Source organism: Molossus molossus, unplaced genomic scaffold, assembly GCF_014108415.1.
Source record: "Molossus molossus isolate mMolMol1 unplaced genomic scaffold, mMolMol1.p scaffold_m16_p_11, whole genome shotgun sequence".
Lineage (NCBI taxonomy): Eukaryota > Metazoa > Chordata > Mammalia > Chiroptera > Molossidae > Molossus > Molossus molossus.
In genome coordinates, this window is record NW_023425346.1 from 83,161,482 (window position 1) to 83,188,091 (window position 26,610).

The 26,610-nt window shown below is 40.6% G+C and overlaps 1 protein-coding gene across 1 annotated transcript in view; it reads right to left on the reverse strand.

The window, feature by feature from the left end:
• The window catches only part of LOC118625050 (ER membrane protein complex subunit 3-like), a 39,905-nt gene extending 16,123 nt beyond the window's left edge, over positions 1-23,782 (reverse strand). Inside the window, 3 exon segments of the mRNA XM_036253352.1 lie at positions 1,977-2,032; positions 5,996-6,310; positions 23,556-23,782. Coding sequence (XP_036109245.1) covers positions 1,977-2,032; positions 5,996-6,310; positions 23,556-23,782 — 598 coding nt within the window.
• Positions 23,783-26,610: the final 2,828 nt, after the last annotated feature.

Here is a 26,610-nt window from a genome sequence, read left to right on the forward strand (position 1 = left end):
TCAAAAATTGAATATTTTTCCATGAATGCATGTTACCTTTATAATCAAAAATTAAAAGTAAGAAAAATCTCTCCAGTCCTAACCTCTCACCTGCCCTTGAGTTCTGTATCTCCACGAGACTGCAAGATGTCTCTACCAGGCTGATTGGAATTCACAAATATGCCCATTTTCTCAAATTAGCTTTCCTTCCCCTCACTGGTGGATCAGAAAATGTATCGTTTTTACCTGCAGAAATTAATAAGGAACATAAGTAAAATTACTCTTTGGAGAATGCTACTATCATATCAGTGATCACAAAGAATTCCAAAAGAATAGCCAGGGTTAATGAAAATTTTCTAGAACTTCCTGCACACAAAAATGTTGTGGTAGCAGATATATTTAATTTATGTCTCACCCAAGATTCCAGATGCTGACCCATCACATAGATGTGCCCCAAAAACACCTTCATCTATTTGTAAAAACAAAATATTGTTGTAACCCATGTTATTGTCATATTTCCACTTAATTAAAACTTTTCTAATTTACTCCCCTGTTACTTTTATTTGGTATTAACTCTCAGGAAAAACAGAACATATTTCACGAAATAGCTGTTGACGTGATTTGCCCTGTACCTTGAGTAGAGGTAAAAGTATTGAGCGAATTTTCATTTTGGAACTGGCTTTTCTTCTCCATGCACCTGTAGCCTTAGATAACACTGCTCACATGTGCTTTTGCCTGAGATGAAATTTACTTGTCACCATATTCAGGCAAATTCAAACTTGACAGATCTTTCTCCTCAGATCAAAAGGCTTTTATTTTTTGGTCGAGTAGACATATCGTTCATTTTTTCAAATGGTGACTCAGCTGTTCCAAACCACTGAAAGTTTCCTTTGTATTTCCCCACAAGAGGCACCTTGCAAAGGAATCAAAATGTATCTTCATTAGGTTAATTAAGAAAAGATATGAAATAGGGGGGTGTATGTTGAAATTTTATGTTCAAAAGAAGGGAAAAGTCAGAAGAGAAAGAAAAGGGAGACCTCCATCAGACAAAAATGTTAGACGACTACTTATTAAAATACATTCTCTTTTTGCTGACAGTTAATACCAAATAAAAGTAATGGGTAGGGGGATTAGAAAACTGTTAATAAAGTAGAAATATCACATAGCATGGAACTATGACAGTATTACAAGAATATTTTGTTTTTACAGATGTTATATATTCATTTCTAAGGCTGCCATAACACGATGCCACAAATTAAGGAGCTTAAACAACCGAAGATTATTATCTCACAGTTCCTGATACTAGAGGTCCAAAATGAAGGTGTCAGCAGGGTTGGTTTCTTCCGAAGGCTGCCAAGGATAAACTGTTCCATGCCTCTCTCCTAGCGCCTGGTGGTTTGCTGGTCATCTTTGGCTCTTGGTCTTGTAGACCCCATACTCCAGTCTGTACCTCTATCTTCACATGATGATCTCCTTTGGTGTGTGTGTATCTGTGTCCAGATTTCCCCTTTAATAAAGGACACCAGTCATCATGTGTTAGAGCTGACCCTAATGACCTCATCTTAAGTGTTTACAAAGACCCTATTTCCAAATTAGCACATTCACAGGTACTAAGGATTAAGACTTCAAAATCTTTTGGGAAACATAATTCAACCAAGAGGATATATTGTTGCTTATTTATACTGAAACACTCACTATAAAAGCCAACCAGTGTGCTAATTAGATTACTTAATCGATTACTTATTAAATAATTATTAATTAAGCTTTCATCAGACCTCCAGATGTCAGGAAAAGAACCTTCAGAGACAAGGTTTTGCAATAGAAAAACCCTTGTGTGTAATTATTGAAGGACATGTATGTTTCTTTGGGCCTGTTTACAGATCTGTGTGTTGACAGTGTTTCTCTTCAGACAGTGGCATCAAAGGACCGTGACAAACCCCAACACAGAGAACAGGTGTATTAAGTAGCCTAGTGTGCTAAACAGAACATGGGGAGACCAACAGCTTGGAAAATGTTTAATCGAGGAGTCATCTGCATTGCACAATAAAAACTGCTGAAAAGGGGCAAAAAAGAGAACATTTATTTTCAGAGTCCTACTTTTTTAGACTTTTTTTGGGAAGACACCTATTTTCCTCCGTTGCTTCAGTTCTTTCTCCAGGAAGGAAATACTGAACAGTTTACAAAAAATGGATGAATCACAGAGAGATATTCTCTGCAGACTGTCGATAGACCTCTGGGTGTCTGACAGTGAGCGAGGCTTTCCACAGTCTCCAGCAGGAAACCACCCTCAGGCTCTGTCTACAGCAGTGGTTCTCAAAATGTGGTCTTGAACACCAGCAGCACAGCACTTGTTAGGAATGCAAGTTCTTAGGCGCAACCCAGAGCGAGTAAGTCAGAAACTCGGGGTGAGGTTCCGCGATCTGTGTTTTAACAAGCCCCCATGAGAATCTAAAGCCACCTCAAATTAAGAACCACTGGTCTTTATTAAAGTGAATGAAGGTATGGCTAGCCAGTACAATTTTTTTAAAGTATTGAATTTTTTTTTATCATCATCAGTATTTACGATTTGCTTTAAGTCATAGGTGTAGTGTTATAGTCTATACTTTCTCTCCTGAAATATTTCTTTGTTAATAAAACATTAGAATTTTTTTCTGATTTAAAAAGGAGCGAGTGCCAGAATATTTTAGTGTTGCCTGTTGAAAATGACTCTGAGAAGGTGAGAACAACCTCCGACGCAGTGTGGCTGAGAAGGAGATCAATCACAGCTTCCGTCCCGCTCATCCACTCAGAGTAGAGCAACCTTCTCACAGAAGCCTCAGAGCTGTTTGCTCTTACGTGATACATTTAAAAACAACAACAACCATGAATGCTGAATGCCGTCCCTGACCTGCTGAATCAGATTAGTTGTTGTCAAGACTTCAAACAGCATGTGATCAAAAACCCCCTCTGTCACTCTGCTGGACACACATTACGATCTATATGGAAGACTGAACAAATGCTGTCCGTGCCATCCTTTGAAGGGTGCTTATTGTTAATTTGAACTATGTGGCCTCTCATAGTCATTTGAGGAAGTAACTAACCATTTTGAAATGAATAAACCCTTTTTGTTACATCTCATGGAGAAAGAGACAGTCCCAGCTGAAGGTTCTGGGAAGGAGCCTAATCTAGAGGGAGAGACAGAGCATCTGGATGGTTAGCCACATCTTCATAGTAATAGCTCCCATTTACTGAGCACCAACCAATATGCCAGGGGCTTGATTTACATCATCTTAATATACATTATCTCTAAAGTTTTTTTTCTAATTTTTAAACTCATCTTTATTGTTGAATGTATTACAGATGTTTCTCCCTTTTTTACCCATTGACTCCCTCCTCCCCAATCCCGCTCCCCTCCTGCCTTCCCCACACTATTGTCGGTGTTTATTGGTTATGCACATATGCACAAAAGCTTTCTGGCTTATCTCATCCTGTCCTCCCCCTTGCTTCCTTTTGAGGTTCAACAATCTAACAACCAATTTGTATTTCTTAATTCCTTCATCTTTTTCATCCAGCCCCCCAGTCCCCATCCATCTGGCAAACAACAAAAAGTTCTCTGTATCTATGAGTCTATTTCTGTTCTGCTTGCTCATTTTGTTTGTAGATTCAGTTGCGGATAGATAAGTATTATTTGCCATTTTATTGTTCACATTTTTGTTCTTCATCTCCTCCAAGAAGACCCTTCAACATTTTGTATAGTACTGGTTTGGTGGTGATGAATTCCTTTTGCTTTTTCTTGTCTGAGAAACTCTTGATATGTCCATCGATTCTAAATGATAGCTTTGCAGGATGGAGTAATCTTGGTTGTAGGTCATTTTTTCCCCATCACTTTGAATATTGCTTGCCACTTCTTTCTGGCCTGCAAAGTTTCTTTTGAGAAATCAGCTGGTAGTCTTATGGGAGTTCCTTTGTAGGTAACTGACTGCTTTTCTCTCACTGCTTTTAGGATTCTCTCTGTCTTTAACCTTTGGCATTTTGATGATGATGTATCTTGGTGTGAACCTCTTTGGGTTCATCTTGTTTGGGACTCTCTGTGCTTCCTGGACTTGTATGTCTGTTTCCTTCACCAAGTTAGGGAAGTTTTCTGTCATTATTGTTTCAAATAGGTTTTCAACTTCTTGCTCTCTCTCTTCTCTTTCAGGCACCCCTATGATGCGAATGTTGGCACGTTTGAAGTTGTCCCAGAGGCTCCTTACACTATCCTCATTTTTTTGGATTCTTTTTCCTTTTTGCTGTTCTGATTGGGTGTTTTCTTCTTCCTTTTATTCCAAATCAATGGTTTGCTTTTTGGCTTTACCTACTCTACTATTGATTCCCTGTCAATTCTTTATTTCAGTTAGTGCATCCTTAATTTCTGACTGGCCCTTTTTTATGTTGTTGATGTTCTCACTAAGTTCCTTGGAGGTCTCCTTAAGTTCCTGGAAGGTCTCACTAAGTCCCTTGAATGTCTCACCAAGTTCCTTGAGTAACCTTATAATCTGTGTTTTGAACTCTGCATCTGATTGATTGCTTGTCTCCATTTTGTTTAGTTCTTTTCCTGGAGTTTTGTTCTTTTCTTTCATTTGGGACAGGTTTCTTTGTCTCCTCATTTTGGCTGCTTCCCTGTGATTGTTTCTATGTATTAGGCAGAGTTGCTATGTCTCCTAGGTTTCGTAGGGTAGCCTACTATTGTAGGTGTCCTGTAGGATCCAGTGGCACATTCTCCCTGATCACCCCAGGTGGGCCCTTGAGGTGCACCCCTAGTGTGGACTGTACACCCTTCTGTTGTAATTGAGTCTTGATTGCTTTTGGCACATCAATGGGAGGGATTTAGTCAGGCTGATCAGCTGCAAGGACTGGCTGTGCCCACTAGCCACTGGCCTCTGACTCCCTTGGAGGATCAGTGGTGTAGGGGCCCACAACTCAGAGCAAGTCTTACTTCAGCAGGGCTCTGGTACCAACTGAGTCTGCTCATTGAGTGTGTCTCTTGTGGAGGTGGTTGAGTGATGGTGTTTCAACATGGTCTGAAGCTGTCCACTGGGTGTGCTCGCTCTGGGGCAAGATCAGCCACTGCCTGTGTTCTATCCAGGGCCACCTGGCATAAGCTACAAAGTGATCTGCTAATGGCTGCTTCTTGTACTGGCTGTAGAGATACCCAGGAAAAGCCAGTTGTGAACCAAGGCTGTTTCCTTCTAGTGCCAGGCCTGGGGCCACTTAGTGAGAGGTATGGGGCCCACTGAGAACAGATGCTGCTTGTTTGAGAGATTTTAGGAAACTCTGAAGCAGGATCCAAGACAGGCCAATTCTATGGTAAAGACTTTGCAAACAGCTTAGGTGGGCCCAAAAGTTGGGCGGGAGGAGGACTCAGGGAATCACCAGGGGAAAACTGTGAACCAGGTTGCTGGAGTCCCAGATATGGCAGCTGTCTGCCTGCCCTGCGGGGGAAGGGCTCACCAAAGGAACCACATCCTCCGCTGGCAGGTCTGTCCAGGAGGAAGCTGCCCCTCCAGCCCTTGTCCCAATGCCAAACAGCTCAGTTCTTGCTTGTATGTCTCTTGAGCCCCTTGAGCTGCCTCCCCTCCGAGCTTACAGGGAGCAAGTCTGAGTAAGTCCGTGCGCGGGCCCTTTAAGAGGAGCTGCCTGGGGCTCCCACAGCCTCAGCCTCCCTCAGCCTCAGTTCCCGCTGGTTTTACAGCCAGAAGTGATGGGGATTCTCTTCCTGGCACTGGAACCCTGAGCTGGGCACCTGGTGCGGGACAGGGACCCTCACTCCTCAGGGGGGGACCTTCTCAGCCGAGGTGTCCTCCTGATTTTTATCCACCACACGTGGGTGTGGGGCCAGCCCCTCCGCCCTCCTACCAGTCTGGATGTGGCTGCTGCTTTGATTCCATAGTTGTAGGACTTCCATTCAGCTCGATGTCAGGCAGTTCTGAATGATGGTTGTGCTGTAGTTTAGTTGTAACTTTGATGTGGTTGTGGGAGGATGCGATACTGCGTTTACCTGCGCCCCATGGTGACAACCCCAAATGATATAATTAGCTCCATCTTTAAACTAGAAAACTGAGATGCTGAAAGCAAAGTGATTGGCCCATCACTGCAAAGATGGTCACTGGAAGAGCTGAATTTGAGTTGGATCTCTCTCAAGTTCTGGTCTTTCTGTCCGGGAAGTGGCAGGCACCGGCTGTTTGATCCAGGTTTGCAGAACGGTCCACCGAGGCAGCTGACGGGCGTAGCAGGGGTGCCGCGGCAGCCCAGCAGCTGGCATGCGTGACAGTCAGAAGGCAGCACAAGGTGGAGGCCACTAAAACGCCCAACACTAGAACAACACAACATAAAATTGTTTTAAAGTAACTTAGCACTTGTCAATCTTTTCACCAGGTGCCAGGTTCTATTCGAAACACTTGACCAGTTTAAACTTCTGTGATCCTTACAACAAATGTACGAGGTAGACATTATCATTCTCCCAGTTTTCCAGAGAAGTTGAGTAACGTGTGCAAGGTCACTGGGATTTGGCTCAGGCAGAGAATGCACCATTAATCACTATGCAAATTAGGATGGATCATGATGATGCTATTACCACATAGTAAAATTACAAACATGTAGGTATACTGACAAAGGTATATGGAAAAAATTATATACCAATTCAAAAATATTAAATAAATAATTTGTTCAGTTACATGTTACAGCAAGTATAAAACATTTAATATGTATTTTTTGCATTATACAGAGTGGGACAGAAGTGGGTTTACAGTTGTGAGAACATGAAACACAGTCTATTCCTGTTATTATTTCTTAATTATTGCGTTATTTTCCATAGGAACAATTGTAAACCTACTTTTGCCCCACCCTGTATTTAAAGGGTACTTTTTCTTTTTTTTTTTGAATATTTTTTTTTTATCCTCACCCGAGGACATTTTTCCGTTTTTTGTTCAGGTAGAGTGGGAGGGACAGAGAGGAAGAGAGAGAGAGAGAAACATCGACGTGAGAGTGGCCGCCACCCGCACAACCAACCAGGGCCGGGGACAAACTGCAACCGAGGTACGCGCCCTTAGCGGGAACCGAACCCGGGTCTCTCAGGACCGCAGGCCGACGCTCTAACCGCTGAGCCAAACCGGCCAGGGCTAAAGGGTACTTTTTCAAAGGACTATGTTAGCTATCCCTGTGTAACAAATCAACCAAAATTTAGCAGCTTTTGAGAGCAAACATGTATCATCTCGTAGTTTCTGCAGCTGGGGGTCTGGACGTGGCTCCACCGGGTTCTCTGGCTGGAGCTCTCACGAGGCTGCAGGCAAGGTGTGGCCAGGGTCTCAGTGGAACCAGGGCTCACCCTGGGGAGGATCTGCTTTCAAGCTCACTCATGTGGCTGCTCAGCGGCCTCAGTCCTCACTGACACTTCGAGATGTCCGCTGTTGTTCGGACTTCTCACAGGGGTGCCCACATTATGGCTGCTTGCTCTTCAGAGAAAGAAAGAGAGAGGGAGACACCCTAGTCTTCATGTGACCTAACGTCAGGAGTGACGACCACGTTTGCCAGATTCTGTTTGTTCGAAGCGAGTCTCTAGGTCCAGCCCACACTCAAGGCGAGGGGATTACACGAGAAGGGTCTGAATAGCAGAGGTGGGGACCACTGTGGGTCATTTTAGAGGTGGCCTACCACAGGCATGGATGTGTTTTATTACTTCCAGTCCTTTATAAACATCTTTCTTCGAACAATTTTGGGCCTATTCCCCAACATGAAATACATGAAGCAAAGCTTTTGAAGAGTTCCACAGCTCTCGGACATAAAAACATATATATCAATATATGATTCAGTACTCTATAGTTGACACACAGTTCATGTGTATTACCTCACTTGGTGCTTAGAAGAGGTTTTTAATTCCAAGATGCAGACTATTTGTTTTTAATGTCACAATGCCCCTCTTGTTACCTATTATGGGGACACATAAAAAGAAGGGAAAAGTGCTGTCTCAAACACCAGTAGCCAGGAACAATGAGAGAGAACTGGCTTTCTACCCTCTGAGAACTACACATCCTCCTCAAATGTCAGTGTGGCTCTGAGCTTCTGACCAAACTTCTGTGTTTAAAATTATCTCCCACAACCTGGCAGGCATATGGAGAGTTTTCGGAAGATCACGTCTTGCCTGAAAAAAAGAGAACATGCTGTCGATTCCTCTTTGCTTACACGTCATTCATAAAAATCAGAAAATAAAATGATGCAGAGAGGACAACATTTGTCACTTCTGATTTTAAATTGTGTTCATTGCCTAGGTGCCTTTGACCAGAAGGACTGATCCATAAACCGAGCTTCAAAAACTCTGACCTGGAGCATGTTGCTTCCAGACTTTTCTCCCGTCTTTCTGTGCATTCCCCTCTCTCTCCAACCCATTGAACTTATAGGCTGACCTGAGCTGCCCTGACCTCTGGGTATGTGATTCTTCAGAGCAAAGTGTTCTAGAGTCCTCCCCGTGGGCCTTTGTGGACGAGATCTGCCATTGAGACTTACAGAAAGTATTATCCCTCTCTCTGATCACTGGGATGGTTTGTCCTCATAGATGTGAGAGAAGCTGGATGTGGTAGATGCATTGGAAGATCTTTTATTGTTTTCAAAAGAATAAGAGAATACAACCAAGCAAAAATGAGCCATTACTATGATCCTCCATCCTGCCGACAAGGCTAATCATTGCATCTTCGTGAGCCACTAAGAATTGCTTAAGTTTACCCTCAGCTGAACTTCTGACCACAAAGGTCAGATGCTATCTGCAAACTTGGACCATCTAATTGTTCAAATGTAGGGCATGCACTAGGGAATACCATGCCCAATTAATGATCTATTTTCAGCTCTCAGTCCACCATGGAATAAAAATGACATGAATTTTACTTCCTGACAGCACAAAATCACAAGCCCTCATGGAAGCTGCTCCATCACTGTTTTGTTTTGTGTATTTGATATGTTGTTTGGGTAAAACTCCCGAGGATCTTCCTGGTGTTGCTTGGCCCCTCGCAGAAGAGCTATTCATTAGGGAGCAATGGTTTATTTCACTAAACGGTAGGCGCAGAGAACAATGATTTAATTTAAAATGACATTGCCTAACATATTAAAAAAAAATGGCTCATTTTAAAACTCGGAGCTTTGGAAAGCCTTATTCTAAAGAACTTGCTTGTTATGTCTCCTGATTTTTTCACTTTTAGAAAACAAACCACCTATGTGGTTACATAAAGTCCCCTTAGATGAATCACTGAGGGGCCTGTCAAATTGACAGTACTTGGAACCGGCAGGACAACAGGCTGACTAACGTAGCTCCTCCTAGCTACGTCCAGCTCTCCCATGTTCATCAGCATTGTTTCTTCACATTATTTATGTGAAGGCAAAAACCACTGCTCATTTCTTCCATGGTGGTTGTGTGTGAGAAGTTGAACTAAATTAGATAGATAAAACCAAAGCCTCCAGGAATACATCTGTTGTTGTTGTTATTATTATTATTATTGTTAATATTTGTGGGACTGTTTTTTTCTTCTCCCAGCTTTATTTGGTATAATTTACATATAGTAGAATTTTCCCATCTTAAGAGTGAAATTTAATGGATTTTAGTAATTTTATACCATATTAGTTTGTTAGGGCTGCTACAACAACACACCACAGACTGGGTGGCTTAAACAACAGAGATTTCTTGTTTCATAGTTCTGGAGGCGTGACGTCCAATACCAAGGTGTCAGCAGGCTGGGTTCCTTCTGAGGGCTGCGAGGGAAGGAGCTGTTCTTTATTCTTAGTTTGTAGATGACCATTATCTTTTCTTTGTGTTGTCACATTGTTATCCCTCTCTATTTCCAAATTTCCTCTTATAGGGACACCTGTCATGTTGGATTAAGGCCCACCCTAATGACCTCATTATAACTTACTTCTTTGAAGACCCAAGGTCCAAATACGGTCACATTCTGAAATACTGAGGGTTAGGAGTTCAACATATAAATTTTTAGGCGAACAAATTCAGCTCATAACATGCATAGTTATGTAAAAATTACCACCACAGTCATTTATTTACTTAATTGACCATAAAGACATGGATTGATTTCTAGGCTCTCCATTCTGTTCTGTTGATCTATATGCCTGTTCTTTTGCCAGTACCAGGCTGTTTTGATTACAACGACCTTGTAGTATAGTTTGATATCCGGTATTGTGATACCTCCAACTTTGTTTTTCTTTCTCAAGATTGCTGAGGCTATTAAGGGTCCTTTTTGGTTCCATATACATTTTAGGAATACTTGTTCTAAATTTGTGGAGTATGCCTTTGGCATTTTAGGAAATCTTATTTTTTTTAAGAGGTTCCTGTCATTTTAATTAGGTTTGCCATCCTCTTCCACCTCATCTCACCTCTCTTCATGTGAATATAGCACAGGAACCCGAAGACCTTCTTCCCCATGACCCTCCCCACTCCCCTGTGGGAGTGAATTTACTCAGTGCACTCAGCCTCCTCCATACAGCTGAAACAAGATGGATACAAATACTCACTCTGGCCCCACCACTGTGGCTCAGTGGGCTGAGCATCGTTCCATGGACTGAGAGGTGGTTTGATCCCTGGTCAGGGCACATGCCTGGTATGTGGGCTTGATCCCCAGTTGGAGGCATGCAGGAGGCAGCCGATGGCTATTTCTCTCGCACATCAATGTTTCTATCGCTTTCTCCCTTTCTCTGTCTCTAAAAAAGCAAAATCAATTAAAAATATTTAAAAACATATTTATGAAGAGTTGTGCTATTATCTTAGGGTGGAGGGAGTCAGGGGCAGAGATAGAGGCAAAGGCTGGGTGAGGTCTGGGATCTCTTAGAAATCGGCATTTGTCCAAGGGGCACAGAGCCCATAGATCACCCAGAGTGGAGGTATTCTAAGAGGGCAGGGGCTAGGATGGGTGAGTCTGAACGTTTTCCTCAGGACAACTAAAAATCCATTCTCTTTCCTTCCCCCACACCTTCCCCAGCTCCCAGGTAGGAGGGTAGGGGTCTCCTGAGCAGGGAACAGAGTCATAACTCTCTCATGGTTTCATCTGTGGTTCGCAGGATTTTGTGCAGGCAGTGAGTGCGTGGGCACAGCCCTTGGTGCCTCCTGGCTCCTTCCCCTACATTTGGTGATGGCATGGAGGACCCGGAGATGGTTATACTAAGGGAAACACGCCAGTCAGACAGAGGCAAGTGCCATCTGATTTCACCCATATGTGGAATCAAATGAACAAAATAGACTAACAAACAAAATAGAAACAAACTTATAGATCCATAAAGTAGACTGATAGCTGTCGGGGGAGGAATTTGGGGGGCTGGGTGAAAAAGGTGAAGGGATTAAGGAAACAAACCAGGCACAGGCAACAGTTTGGGCAAAGGGGGATAAATGGTGGTAGAAAGAGACTTGACTTCGGGGGCTGAGTGCTCAACGCGATGTGTAAATGATATGCTATAGAGTTGTACACTTTAAACCTGTATGGTTTTATTAACCAATGTCACCCAACGAATTCAATAAAATACTGTCATTCTAATTTACCTAATTGTACACTTGTGAAGCTTCAGGCAGATAGGTGAGTTTGAGATCACTCTTTTCTTCCAAAGTATTGATTGATGAAGATCAAACTAGACATATTCTGATGACTTTAAAATCTAATGTGATCATTCATGACTGAAGAAGGAAGTAGGGACCACACGAGGCAGCAGCAGAACTAAAACACGAGCTGTGCCAGTCTGCTCAGCCTGTCTCGCTGCACAAGAGCCTGACAGGACAGGGTTTCGTAATCTGGTTGGAAAGAGCATAACTGCATTTTTAACAGCAAAAAATGGAGTGCCTGCAGTAAGAGCCAAAGAAATAAAAAGATACTTTATATACAAGTAAGGGAACAATTAAGAAAGGAAAGGAGATATGGGCAAAAGGTAATAAACGGGCTTTAAAACACTAAAAAACAACTGGGAAGGAATAGAGTATAAAAATTGGAAAGACTGAAGGTGTTTTAAGAATTGAAAAACATAAAAGAAATGATACGACTCAACAGCATTTTTCTTTTGAGTGCCATCTTATGCTGTGGAAAGCATTAAGAAAGGAGCAAATCAGAAATTCTATTCTCAGAAACCCCACAATTTGTATCATACAAGACATGTTAGAGTGGAAGCAAATAGAAACCAACTCAGACAGGTTTAATAAGAAAATGTACTGATGTGTATGATTGCAAAGCCCAGAGGAGAAGCAGGCATCAGGGCGGTTTGAGACAGTAGATTAGCAAAGTCCACTTCACCTTCCATGGTGTAAACTTCATTGTAAGAATGTGTTTCCTTGTAGAACCACTTCTATTTCTGCCATTAGCTTCTAGAACTATGTTTTCTCCCCAGATATTGAATGGCTAATGTTGGTTCTTAAGCCCATCTGCGGACCAACTACTGTGGCCAAGAGGATGGGAATATACTACTTGTTCTAGACCAGGCAGGGCTCATACTTGAAGTTCTGAGTGGAGATAATCCCAGGATAATATCATGCCTGTTACAGTAAGGCAACAGGATGGATTCTTTTTTTTTTTTTTTTTTTTAATTTTATTTATTTATTTTTTTTGTTACAGATATTTTACCTTTTTACCCCATTGGCACCCCCCACCCCACCCCCCCTCCACCATGTCCCCGGCTTAGTTGTCCATGTCCATTGGTCATGCATACATGCATATAAGTTCTGTGGTTTATCTCTTCCCACCCCCCCACCCCCTATCCCCTCTTCTGAGGGATGTCAGTCTGTGCCCTACTTCCATGTGTCTGGGTCTACTGTATTCCTCAGACTGTTATGTTCATTATATTCCGTATATAAGTGAGATCATGTGGTATTTGTCTTTTTCTGCTTGGCTTCTTTCACTTAGGATAATACTTTCCAGGTCCCTCCATGTCGTCTCAAAGGATAAGAGATCTTTCTTTCTTACCACTGCATAGTATTCCATTGTGTATATGTACCACAGCTTTTTGATCCATTCGTCTACTGGTGGACACTTGGGCTGTTTCCAGATCTTAGCTATTGTAAATAGTGCTGCTATGAACATGGGGGTACATATATTCTTCCTGATTGGTGTTTCAGGCTTCTTAGGGTATATTCCCAGCAGTGGGATCACTGGGTCGAATGGAAGTTCAATTTTTAATTTTTTGAGGTAGCACCATATTGTTTTCCATAGCGGCTGCACCAGTCTGCATTCCCACCAGCAGTGTATTAGAGTCCCCTTTTCTCCACACCCTCGCCAACACTTGTTGTTTGATGATTTGTTGATGGCGGCCATTCTGACAGGTGTGAGGTGATACCTCATAGTTGTTTTAATTTGCATCTCTCTGATGATTAGTGATGTTGAGCATTTCTTCATATGTCTCTTGGCCATTTGTATGTCCTGTTTGGAGAGGTGTCTATTCAGCTCCTCTGCCCATTTTTTAATTGGGTTCTTTGTCTTCCTTTTGTGGAGTTGTATGAGCACTCTGTATATACTGGAAATTAACCCCTTATCTGATACATCATTGGCAATGATGTTCTCCCATACAGTGGGTTGCCTTTCCATTTTGATGATTGTTTCTTTTGCTGTGCAGAAGCTTTTTAGTTTGATGTAGTCCCATGTGTTCATTTTCTCCTTTATTTCTGTTGCCTTAGGTGATGTATCAGTGAAAATTCTGCTCCGTATGATGTCCGAAATTTTGTTGCCTACATTTTCTTCTAGAATTTTTATGGATTCATGGGTCACATTTAAGTCTTTTATCCATTTCGAGTTTATTTTTGTGTATGGTGTAAGTTGATGGTCTAGTTTCATTTTTTTGCATGTAGCTGTCCAATTTTCCCAACACCATTTATTAAAGAGGCTGTCTTTACTCCACTGTATGCTCTTGCCACCTTTGTCAAATATTAATTGAGCGTATTGCCTTGGGTCCATTTCTGGGTTTTCAGTTCTGTTCCACTGGTCTATATGCCTGTTCTTGTGCCAGTACCAGGCTGTTTTGGTTACAGTCGCTTTGTAGTATAACCTGATATCTGGTATTGTGATAACAGGATGGATTCTTAAAGGAAGATTTGGGTGCTATGAACATAGGACGGGGAGACGGATACTGGGACTGGGCTGGCAACTGAAAAATGTTCATTACACATTCTGGGTTGAGAGCAGTAGTTGAGTATGCAAATCACGTGCTCTAAAATGAGAAGAGTATGTATGGAAAGGGTCCACATTTCAATGAAACTGTTTGGCTTGAATTTTGTCAGAGTAAACACTTATGCCTTTGTGCTATTTGTTTAGTATTTTCCTACTGTTAAAATAACATTTTCAAAAGAGGGTAAAATCATGAGTCTCATACAGATCTGTAAATGAACACAAGTTAAAGGTTTTCCTTTAACTCATTAATGAGGAGATCAGTAAGGTATTATTACCAGCTCCAAGGAAAAGTCTAAAAAAGTACAAACTTAGAGTAAGAAATGTTACAGTGAAGGTGTAAATGAAAACAAAACTAGAAAAGTCTATTGAACCTCTACTGGACAGAGAGAGTTTGCATTTTATCAGTTATTGAAAATTTACCCACTTGCAAAATATCTCCCATAGAATCACAATCAGATAAGACAGAAAAGTGAGCTATAGACAATGCACAGTTTTCTATTGAAATATACCTTCCCCTTACACTCTGGTTGTAACTTCATCTATATATCCAAGTTCAAAAACAACAACATCAATTTACCTAAAAGGGTTTCCTCTCTACTCAATATTTCCATTTCCCCCAATCATGGATATAAATTTCAATGTAAATATCTATCATAGCATGAGGTGTCCTCTCTACCCGCTTGGTCCACACAGTCCTTTTTATTAAAACATAATACATGTTGCTATTTTGATATCACTTTTTTGTCTATTTTCTATCTTTTTTGCTGACTCCCACCCTAGAGTTTATAGCAAGCAAGTAGCTTAGCATTAGGGCTTCCATGCCCCTCATTAGTGTACTAGTTACATGTCCCAGTGAAGGAGAGAGTAATGTACATTTGGAACACATAATAAAATAGATTTTATTTTATTAATAAAAATTCAATATATTTCTTTAAAATACTATTTTTCCTTTACCCCAGAAGCATAACAACAAAACAAGCCACAAACTGATAATTCAGAAATCAGTGGCATTTTTACATACTAGTAATGAACTATCAGAAAGAGAAAGTAAGAAAACAATCCCATTTACTTTTGCAACAACAAAAATTTAAGGTACCTAGGAATAAATTTAACCAAGGAGGTAAGAGATCTGTACTCAGAAAATTATAGGATACTGAAGAAAGAAATGGAGGAAGATATAAATAAGTGGAAGCATATACCACGTTCATGGATAGAAAAAATTAACATCATGTTAATGTCCATACTACCCAAAGCAATCTAGATTCAACTCAATTCCTGTTAAAATAGCAATGGCATATCTCATGGATCTAAATCAAGTAATACAAAAACATATATCAACACAATTTAAAAATTAACAAGACCATACAATAGCTAGAATTAAATCAGGGCAATTATTGGCAAAATTACAATACTGGTATTTTTAGAAATTTAAATATAGAAAGGAAAGTTACAAATGTAAAGATTTAAGAGTTTTTTCATAGGCTTAGTGTTAATGCAATGGAATTATTTAACCCTAAATCACTACAGATTTCATTAAGTTTGTCCATAGTTTGAAATAAAGGTGTTTAATTGAACTAAAAAGTGTTCGGAAAGAAAGTGTTCAAGCACAGTTCAGAAATGTTAGCTGACTGGAGTGTAGGAAGGTGGTTACTAAGGAAGTTCTGTCCTGGGAGGTTTCCCACAGAAGAGAGACTGTCCCCTGCCAAGTTCAGCTCACCTGGAAGCATCTCACGTCATAGTTTAGCTCTGCAGTGTTCTCAGGTTACTTGCCACACTCAGGGGGAGATTCTGCAAGAGTAGACAGGCCTTTTTTTGCTTCCATCACTGTAACTTCTGGAGAAGAATAAAGAACAGAAATGTGTTTCTCAAGAATGAGAGAAATGAAACCAAGCCTTCTAATGAAGCAAACAAAATTAGAATATGGAATCATTCTCTCCCAATGACATTATGCTCTTTAAAACTGACTTTGCTAAAGAAACAAGCTTTCTTTCCATTTTCAAGGTGCAAAATCCTTACATACACAAAGGAATTCAAACTTGCAAAGAAAATGCTAGAAAGGAACTGAGTCTCGGTTTGAGCTCAGAGGAGTTTAGGCAACTGACACACTGCTCCCAGGTAAAGGGAATGCTGATCAGACACCCCCATTAGGATGCTATTTTCTCTTTTCTCAGACCGAGATTTTTATTTTCTTGTAAACATTGTTTCCTTTTTAATTAATCTTTTTTTTTATTCTCCCAACTATACTTTTAATTTAAATCGAATCCCTGTTGTACTCTGTCTTTCACTAACCCCAAGAGGCCATGGAAAGGGGAAGAGAACCAGCAATCGGTCCTCTCTCTCCATGAGTCACCAGCTCCAGAAATGTCCCTAAAGTGCTACTCTACACTGTTGGAAACCAAAGTAAGCTTATCTCTAAAAGTATGTGTGGTTTTTTTCCCCTCTCTCACTCATTTCTGTAAATTTCTCCAACTGGTTGGAAAGCTGCCACAAAAGATACTTTTACATTGATATATTTGATGCTCTATACTTCTTTACTCTGGCAAATATCCTACAGATGCATCTATGCCACAGCTCACTCCAATTATTCTGCAGGAGGGCACTCTGAGGAGGGAATGGGCGCAAAGTCTTTACTGCTCATTTGCCACCTGAGTTGGCAACAGCGGTCACCTTGACGTTAGCACAGAATAAATCAACGTGTCTCACCCAGAGTTGCTCCTTATGTTCTTACAGAGACAAGTACTTTTGCATCTGCCATTCAATCAGATTACATTTTTAACGTACATCATCAGCAGCAAGGTAAACTAATAAGCGAAGTAGAAAGTATTTATGTATTGTTTTTTCTCAATACAAAAATCTGTCGTTTTGGTTTTTTTTGACTTGCTTGAATAACCGTTTTAGTTATATTTTTATGTGTTTTCATCTTTGCACTTTGAGCCTAAAAAGGGGATACTTTTTTTTTTTTTTTTTAAACAATGAATGAGCATCAATAAACATCAGTGACTTCAAGAAAATGATAACTTTCATGCCTTAGTTAGCTGAAGTTGTTCTCAGCTAGTCTATGGTAATAATATTTGGCTTTGCCAGGAGGGAGAAGAAATCCATTATGATATGCCAGTATACTTGGGAAGTTTAGATATAAGTCAAACTGAAAAAAGGCTTTTAGTTATTTTCAATTTAATTTAGAGAAATTATTATATTTAACTTCAATCAGATTATCTTTGGATCCAGAAGCAAGTGGGAAATTTATTTGAATTATTCATTCTATGCCTTTTTTAAAGCAAGCAAAATGTTCTTCTATAGATCACTTATTAGAAATTGCCTAATCTTCTACTCTACTATCTATATTCTTCCAAGGAAAATCCTCCCTAAAATGGAAGTATTTCTTCTGACTAATACTATTGCAAGATTATTTAATTTTATACACACACATACCTCTCAATTGTATCTCTACTTTTTATGAAGTTATAATTATGTCTTGTCTTAGATGCACAATATATATTTTATCAGAAAGCTGGCAGTATCAAGAACTTGTCTCTGAAAACAGCCATGCTTGTTTTGTTTTGGTTTGCTATTTAGTATATTTGAGGCGTGGAATACTTTCATTAATCAAATACTATTGTTTGTGCCCTGGCTGGTGTGGCTCAGTTGTTTAGGCATCATCTCATGCATGGTAGGGTTGCTGGTTTATTCCCAGTCAGGGCACATGCCCGGGTTGTGGGTGCGATCCCTGTTAGGGTGGTGCAGGAGGCAGCCGATTCAAGTTTTGCTCTCACATTCATGTTTTTCTCTCTCTCTCCCTCTCCCTTCCTCTATCTCTAAAAATCAATTAAAAAAATCTTTAAAAATTATTATTATTTGTAGAGTTTTAGTTTTACAAGATGAAAGAGCTTTAGAAATGGATAATGGTGATGGCTCTACAATATTATAAAGGTATTTAATACCACTGAACTATACACTTAATAATGGTTAAGATTATAAATTTAATCTTATGTGTATTTTACCACAATATAACAACAACAACAACAACAAAACTGTGGAAGGTATGGCCTAAATCCCCAGTCAAACGTGTTAAATGAGGCTCCCTAGACCACTGTGAGCTACTCATTCTGTTTCTATAAGGAATGCCCTCTTTTGATTTCATTATTTCAACAGGTGTCTCATTAAGCCTACAAAATAAGTAGTATCATTAAACCCATTTTATAGATAAGAAACTGAGTGTATTAGTTAAAGTTTGAAGCATACCAGACCATCCCAAAATCTCGGTGGCTTATAACCAAAATGAATTTATTTTTGTACTTGTAGGTCTGTAGGTCCAATGGAATTTGGCTGATCCAGCTGGGCTTGGTTGCAGACTGATCATTGGGCTTAGGTCTACTCCATGTGGCTCCACATTCTCCTTGAACCCAGGACATCTTCTCATTGGCAGATGACATAAGTACGGGAGAGTGAGCAGAAAAATTCAGTGCCTCTGAAGGTCTCAGTTTGGAACGGTCCCACTGTTACTTCCACCCATGTTACATTGATCAAATCAACACACATTACCAAGCTCAAAGTGCTGGTCATTCATTACATTGCTGATTCTCCACTCCAAAACAACCTTCCTATACTCTGCTCTATGATGCTGGATCCAAAGCTCTAAAAACCATATTCCTATTTTGTCATGTGTCTCCCAGCTGAAGTCCACTAATTAGAATTATTAGAAGGGTTCTGAAGACTGGAGAAAGGAAAAGAGATACTCTTTCCTGTTCTGCTCTTTGTTCCTGTCACTGTTCCTTAGGAGAGTTTCTTCACCCTGACAACTGAAGTTAGCTCCAGTTCCTAGTTTTTAAACATTTTCCCCACATATTACCAGAAACAGTCTCATCAGTGCTCCCTCAAGATATCATTACCAGCTGGGCATCATTGCCGCCTCAGAGGACTGAACCCCCCACAATGGTATCTCCCTTTAATCACCTACAAAACCAGCAGCAGCTGGGCAACACCTTCAAGCCCCGTCTGGGTATCACCCTCAACACCTTCAAGTCCAGACTCCGCAGGAACCTTTCTCCTTGTGTCCCAACGTCCCAGTATCTTCTCATTCAACAGGGCTGTGTGTGAGGTGAGTCCTACAAGTCCAGGATTGGACCTTGCCTTCATTTAAAATTTAGTATTTTGAGAGTGTGTAAAAAGTGGGCAAAACAGGTGAAGAGGGTTGAGAAGTACAAACTGCCTGTTATAAAATAAGTCACAGACATAAGGTGCAGCATAAGGAATATAATCAATAATATCGGAATGACAAGGTATGGAGACAGATGGCTACTTGGCTTATCCTGGTGATCACTTTGTAAGGTATATAAATGCCTAATCACTAGGATGTACACCTGAAACTAATGTATCTTATGCCAGCTACGATTAAAAAGTAAAAATTAAAAATTTGGTATTTTCTTTATCGTGGATGTTTGCATCAACATTATTTATCTTGCTTACTGAGTCTCTTGGGGTCCCTTTATGTTTCTCACCTGAGGGGAGGGCCTCGCTTGCTTCAGCCTGGTCCCAGCCACGTGAGGTGCAGGTGTTCACTCCCAGTGTCTCCAACCCTGTGTCGTCTAGTTATTGAGTGTCTCCCACTGAGCAGTATTTCCGCGCATTTGATGACAGGATCCACGTTCCCAAAGGAAGGTGCTCCTCTGCCGCCTGTCATTTCAGGCAGACTTGCCTGCCCCACCCTGTTCCAGGTGTTGAAAACAAACAACCATTTCCTATTTAGCTTTCTGGGTAGACAAACATGCTATTATATTGAATTAAACTAAAAAATCTCTTTAAAATGAATCACGTTTGTATTCCTAGAATGGATTCATCTTCAGCATGGTATATATTCTAGTCGTAAAATACTGCCAAGGGCTGTCTCACAATTTTTTCTTCAGATTTGCTACCTTCACGTTTATAAATATGATTCACCTGCAGGTTTCTGTGTTTGTGCCGACGTTTCAGATTTGGGTGTCTGTGTTACTCTAGCTTCATAAAACACTGGGAGGTTTCTTTTTCTATTACTTAAAATGTTTAAGTTGTATGGGTATAACTTGTCCCTTGGAGGTTTAGGAAAAATGTTTTTTTAAAAATATTTTTTCTTTGTTGATTTTAGAGAGAGAGGAAGGGAGAGGGATAGAGAGATAGAAACATAGATGAGAGACAACATCGATTGGCTGCCTCCTGCATGTCCCCCAGTGGGGATCGGGCCCACAACCTGGACATGTACCCAGACTGGGAATGGAACTGGTGACCTCTTGGGTCAACACTCAACCACTGAGCCACACCGGCCAGGTGAAAAACAATTTTTTTTAAAATCCTCACCCGAGGATATTTTTCCATTTATCTTGAGATAGAGTGGGAGGAAGGGAGGGAGGGGAGAAACATCTATGCAAGAGAGACACATCGACTGTTGCGGGGTTGGGGACAAACTGCAACTGAGGTACATGCCCTTGTCTGGAATTAAGCCCAAGACTCTTTGGTACACAAGCAGACACTATAACCAGTTGAGCCAAACCGGCCAGTGCAGTTTAGGAAAATTTTATCTTTGCAACAATCTGGAGCTTCCATTTTTTTCTTTGTTTTGGTTTTTGGTTTTTTTGGTAGGAGAAGGTTAGCCAACACATTTTCTTGAGTCTTACTACTATTAATTCTTAGAAAAAAATTTTATTATCCAAATGGTAAAATTCATTTACATTGTAGTTTGCATGGTACTTTTATTATTTGTTTTAATATTCCTCATGTATGTGGTTATTGCTCATTACCTATTTTAGATTCTGTATACTTCTGCTTTCAATATTTTTACTTTAGGAGGCCAGCTGGTGATCATTGTATTTTGCTTTTTGTTTTCAGAAACAAAATGCTAGTTTTACAGGTTTGTTCTAGGTTTTTTTTTTTTAATTTAAAATATATTATTATTATTATTATTTATTTTTGCCCTGGCTGGTTTGGCTCAGTGGTTAGAGTGTTGGCCTGCGGACTGCAAGTCTCGGGTTCTATTCTTGCTCAAGGACACATGCCTCGGTCGCAGGTTCCATCCCAGACCCCAGTCGGGGTCGTGCAGGGGACAACCAATCCATGTGTCTCTCTGGCATCCATGTTTCTTTCTCTCTCTCTATTCCCCTCCCTCCCTTCTGCTGTATCTAAAAGTCAATGGAAAAATATCTTCGGGTGAGGATTAACAACAAGAAGTTATTTATTTTTATATATATTTACACTTTGCTTTTACTTTACATAGATTTATTTTGCGTTTTTTGCCTTAAAATTTTGAGATTAATAGTGAATTTATCAGAGGTTTTAGACTACAAATTTTAAGTAGTTGTTAATACATATCATAAAAATGGTGCATTGTGTTTTTTACTTGACCCCAATGTTATAAGATTATTTTGTACATTTTGTTTCAAATGATTTATAAAATATTTTAATCATTTTATTGCATTGGTATCTGAGAATAAAATTTGTCATATTTTTACCTTTTGAATTCATTTACTTTTTTTCTTTTGAGACAACACACAATCATTTTCCCCCCTAACTGCTCCATGAGTACTTCAAAAGGAGATATATTTTCTGTGTTCAGGTTAGATTAGCCAGAATAATCATGTTATTCAGATTTTCTAAATTCTTCATAAATCTTTTCTCACTTGATCTGTTACAGGCTAATAAGAGAAAGTTATAGTCTCCTACTGATTTTGAGATTTGTGTTGACATTTACAATGGTATTCTTTCTTTTAGTCACTATCTCTGACTGGTAGTCATGGTGAATTGCTCTTTTCATCATTAATGACTTTAAAAAAAAAACTTATGTTTTAACAAATTTAACATCTTTTATTTTTCTTGAATTCAAACTTACCTGACATTCCCATGGTGATTTTGTCTTTCTTTTCCTGAGCATTCGCCTGGTTTACATTATTTTAACTCCATCCTTCTGGAAGAATGTAGTTAAGCTCAATCTTTGGATTCATTTCTCTTAAAAATAAATACATGTGCTTTTTCCCCTCTTTTCCTTCTGTCTACAATGTCACCCCTCATCTCATTCTGTTATTTAATTATTTATGATCTTTTTTTCCATAGATTTTATGTCCTCTTCAATTTCATTCACGTAGTGTATTTATGGCAAATTTCCCTTTACTTGCAGTGCACTTTCCTTTAGAGTGGATTCCAGCTCTCTCACTTTCGCTTTATATTCCTGTCACTTCCTCCTCAGAATTCAGAAGCAGTTGTATGTAATCATAATTGATGGGTTTGCTTCCTGCTTTATGTCCCTCCTTGATTTTGTTTAAGTTATTTATCAGAGTTCATTTTTTTTCTGTTCTGGGACCTATCCTATCCCCATGGTGTTGCTCACAGACTTGGAAGCACCTCTCACATTTGGGTGAGACATTACTTCTTGACAAAAACAGCCTGTCTCTGGAAGTCATGTTCACCTTTGCTCCCAGGTGCATGACAGAAAACGTCCCTGTCCCCGGCACTAGGAATCCACAGGGAAGGAGGGGCAGGTCAGTGTCCCTCTCGTGCCTTTCTCCCAGGTTGGTTGTTCTTTTATGTTTTTTTCTTTTTTTTTTATCCTCACCCGAGGACACTTTTCCATTTTTGTACAGAGTGGGAGGGAGAGAGAGGAAGAGAGAGAGAGGGAAACGTCGATGTGAAAGGGACACATCGAGTGGCTGCCACCCGCACGACCAACCAGGGCCGGGGACAAACTGCAACCGAAGTACATGCCCTTAGCGGGAACCGAACCCGGGTCGCTCCGGACCGCAGGCGGACGCTTCAACCGCTGAGCCAAACTGGCCAGGGCAATGGTATTTTCTTTTTTTTTTTTATCCTCACCCGAGGACATTTTTCCATTTTTTGTACAGATAGAGTGGGAGGGAGAGAGAGGAAGAGAGAGAGAGGGAAACATCGATGTGAAAGGGACACACCGAGTGGCTGCCACCCACACGACCAACCAGGGCCAGGGACAAACTGCAACCGAGGTACATGCCCTTAGCGGGAACCGAACCCGGGTCTCTCCAGACCGCAGGCGGACGCTCCAACCGCTGAGCCAAACCGGCCAGGGGGTTGTTCTCTTAGTTAGCCATTTCTCTCCATCCCGACAAGTCCAGCTACTCTCTGTTGTGACACTAGCCCTGCGTCTCTGTTCTCTCTCACACCTCGTAGAAGCAGGCTTGTAAAGCAATGAGCCCAGACATTTCCCTGTCCTTGGTGAAACTCTTCTAATTCCTGGTGTCAGAGAGGCTTTTCCCCAAGGCTGCCTGGCCGCTCCTTTTAGTCCATTTACTTCATCTAGGGATTCTCATGAGATTGGTTTTTCTTCATTACTTGCTTTTCCCCTTATTGGGGGACAGGCAGTTTTGCCATTTGCCTCTTTTCTTCCCCCTTCCTAGAACCCAGAGGTGCGGGCTGGAGGATAACAAATATATTGAGACCAACCGAAAGGCATGAAGAGACTGGCCATGGTATCCGTGAGGCGCCGAATAAATGTCTGCAAATGGTGTTCTACTAGGAGGTTCTACCAGGTGTGAAGAGAGGTCCCCGAGCTCCATGTGCTTCTGGGAAGCACTCCTTCGCTCCACTTTCACTCCAGCAGCAGGAGTACAGAGGAGCCCAGGGTTGGTGGAGATGAACAAACAACCTGGGGGCAGGTTCTTGTCATTCATGATCACGAACCTTAAGTGGGTCCTCCATGCTACCCAGGAATCAGATGACGTTTTCCTGATCGATTCATTCTTCTGCCACGAGTGACTATTTCATGCCTCCTCTTCTCTTCTCACTCCTCCAGCACCTCAACCCCTTTCAGGTGATGACCCATTTCCCACCTTCCCAAGGAAATGGAAGCAAGCAGACTTCTGCAGACTCGCTGTCCTGTATCTGTACCGAGGTCCTGCCTTCTCTCCTCTTGCACTAGATTAATTTAAATGATAACTCCATTCATCTGGCTCAGAGCTGGCCTTCTTAAAACTTCTCACCTCTACCAGTCGTCTCTGAGGACCCTCATGGGCACTGGGGCTTTCTGAGTTCCTCAGACAGTCATCAGACTCTACCTTGGGTTCTTTCCCCCATTCTGCCTAGGAGAACACTAGATGGCTTCTGGCAATATAATGCCTAGTAGGGTTTTTAAAATGAAAGTCTGTTTCCATTTCACTCTCAGCGTCTTTGCCTTCCACTGGATCTAGATAAGTCCCGTGGGGTCACATGAGGCAATTCCCAGTGCCGCAGCCAGGCATGGCTTTCATGACAGCTTCTCCCCTCTGGCTAGTAAAGTCGGTGTTTTTCCTGGGCCAGCTACTTCCTCCTTCATGGGCGAGTTCTTTCCAAGGCAGCTTCTTAGCCCTCCCTACAAACACAGTAATGTCTAGATTCCTTTACCAATAGACTCAGCATACTCAGATATATATGTATGTTTGTGTGTGTGTGTGTGTGTGTGTGTGTGTATATATATATATATATACATATATATATATATATATGAATTCAAGCTGCTCAGATGTTATTTTACCCTCTTACACATTGCAAAGAAAATTATTTTTATGAATAATTTTTCTACTTTCAAAGAAAACTGTTGCTACAGTGTCTATAAGTAGATGTACTGTCCACACAATCACTTTTCTTTCTTCCCCAAAGACATGGAACCATGTTGACACTTGGTTATTGTTTTCTAAATAAGATAATGCCAGCATCAAATTAAATGTGAAGTGGTGATTTTACCTATGAGTTCAGGAAAGGGAGAATAATAAGAAGCATTGCACCTGCCCTCCCTAATGAGCTGAACTATTTTTTTTCTTTTACTCTAAGTATGGGGTGGTTTTATACACTGAGACTCCTGATCCATATAGCCCCACATAGAAAATATGAGCAGACTAGAAGTCTTATCATCACATTTCAGTTATCCACAAACCATTTCCTTTCCTGCCCGTTCCTCCCTCTCTTTCTCCTTCTAACAAGCCTATTCGGTCATGCCTTTTGAAAGTGGTTTTTCCAAGTTGGTCCCCCAAGGGCTGCAGAAGGACCGGAGCAGAAGAGAGAGAGTTTTTATCCAGTTGACATTGCCACTTAGTGCCATGTAACCTGGGTGAACATGTCTGACAAGGGTAGTGTGCAGGACCCGATACTGGCTTGTGCAACTAGCTGAGGGCACCCTCCCATGCTGAGGATAAGTAATTGGGGCAGAAGCATTGAGGAAGTAGAGAAGATAAGTTTGAATATCACAAAAGTTTCCCTCACAGTCTCAATAAGACAATTTGTGTAGGCGTCATCTATTTTTTACCATTATATTCTTTCCTTCCAAAGAAGTTGTCTGCCTTCTTTTTCTGCTATTTATAAGGGAATTGCTTTCAACTTTAAAACATCTAATTCCCAATACATATTTCCTGTATAAAGCTGGGTCAGTGTTTGCTAAGTCAAAATTATTTGGGGGGCTAAATGTAGAAACAGTGCATGATCCCTGACTTATTCTTAACCTCCAATACATGTTCTGTACGTGGTATGTATAGTGATTTTCATCTCTAAAGGTGATACCACTCATAGATAGTGAAGGAAAATGTGTTTTGCTTTGTTTCAGTGGTGATAAAAGGGTTACCCTTGGCATTCAGATTTTTTAACTAAGAACTTCTATTTAAAGAAAATATTGTATCCATTTATATTTTCAGCTAACTGAATAGATCATTATCAACACCATCAAAAATGGGAAACAAATTTAAAAGTTAATTTTAACTTCAGAAACTTTCTGTTTTGCTTTTAATTTTCATTCATCTTCTTTGGTAAACCTAAAGTAGACATTGTAGGAAAAGAAAGATTATGGACATAGATATTTAAATGAGGTGAGAATTCTCTTAGCCCATACAGCTGGATCATATTACACGTTATTATTCATGGTAGATAAAGTAGAATGGCCATTGTCATTGCTGTAAGCTTAATGTTAGTGTCCTCCCAAATTTATATGTTAAAATCTAATCTGCAATGTGATGGTATTTGGGGGTGGAGCCTTTGGAGGGTGAGTAAGTCATGAAGGCAGAGCTCTCGTATGAGATTAGTGACTTTATAAAAGAGATCCCAGAAAGTTCCCTTGCCCTTTCCATCCATGAACCAGAGGGGGGGTTCTCACCAGACACCAAATCTTTGGCACCTTGAACTTGAACTTCCCAGCCTCCAGAACTGTGTGCAAGAAATGTCTGTGTAGTGTATAAGCCACTCACTACACAGGTATTCTGTTACAGCAACCTGAATAGATTAAGGTAGTCATATTACATTAGCATTTTTTTAGTTACTAATTTTTAAAAATATTCATTTGGTGTTGGTGTTTTCAGAGAGAAACACTTTCTTTTAGTGTCTTATATAATACGTCATGACCAAATGACATTTACCTCAAGAATGCAAGATATGAACTGATAGTAATCATTTAAGATGTATGAATGGTAAGTAAGGATATGAGATGATGCTCAACATCATTAGTCATTAGGGACATGCACATTGAAACCACAGTGAGATA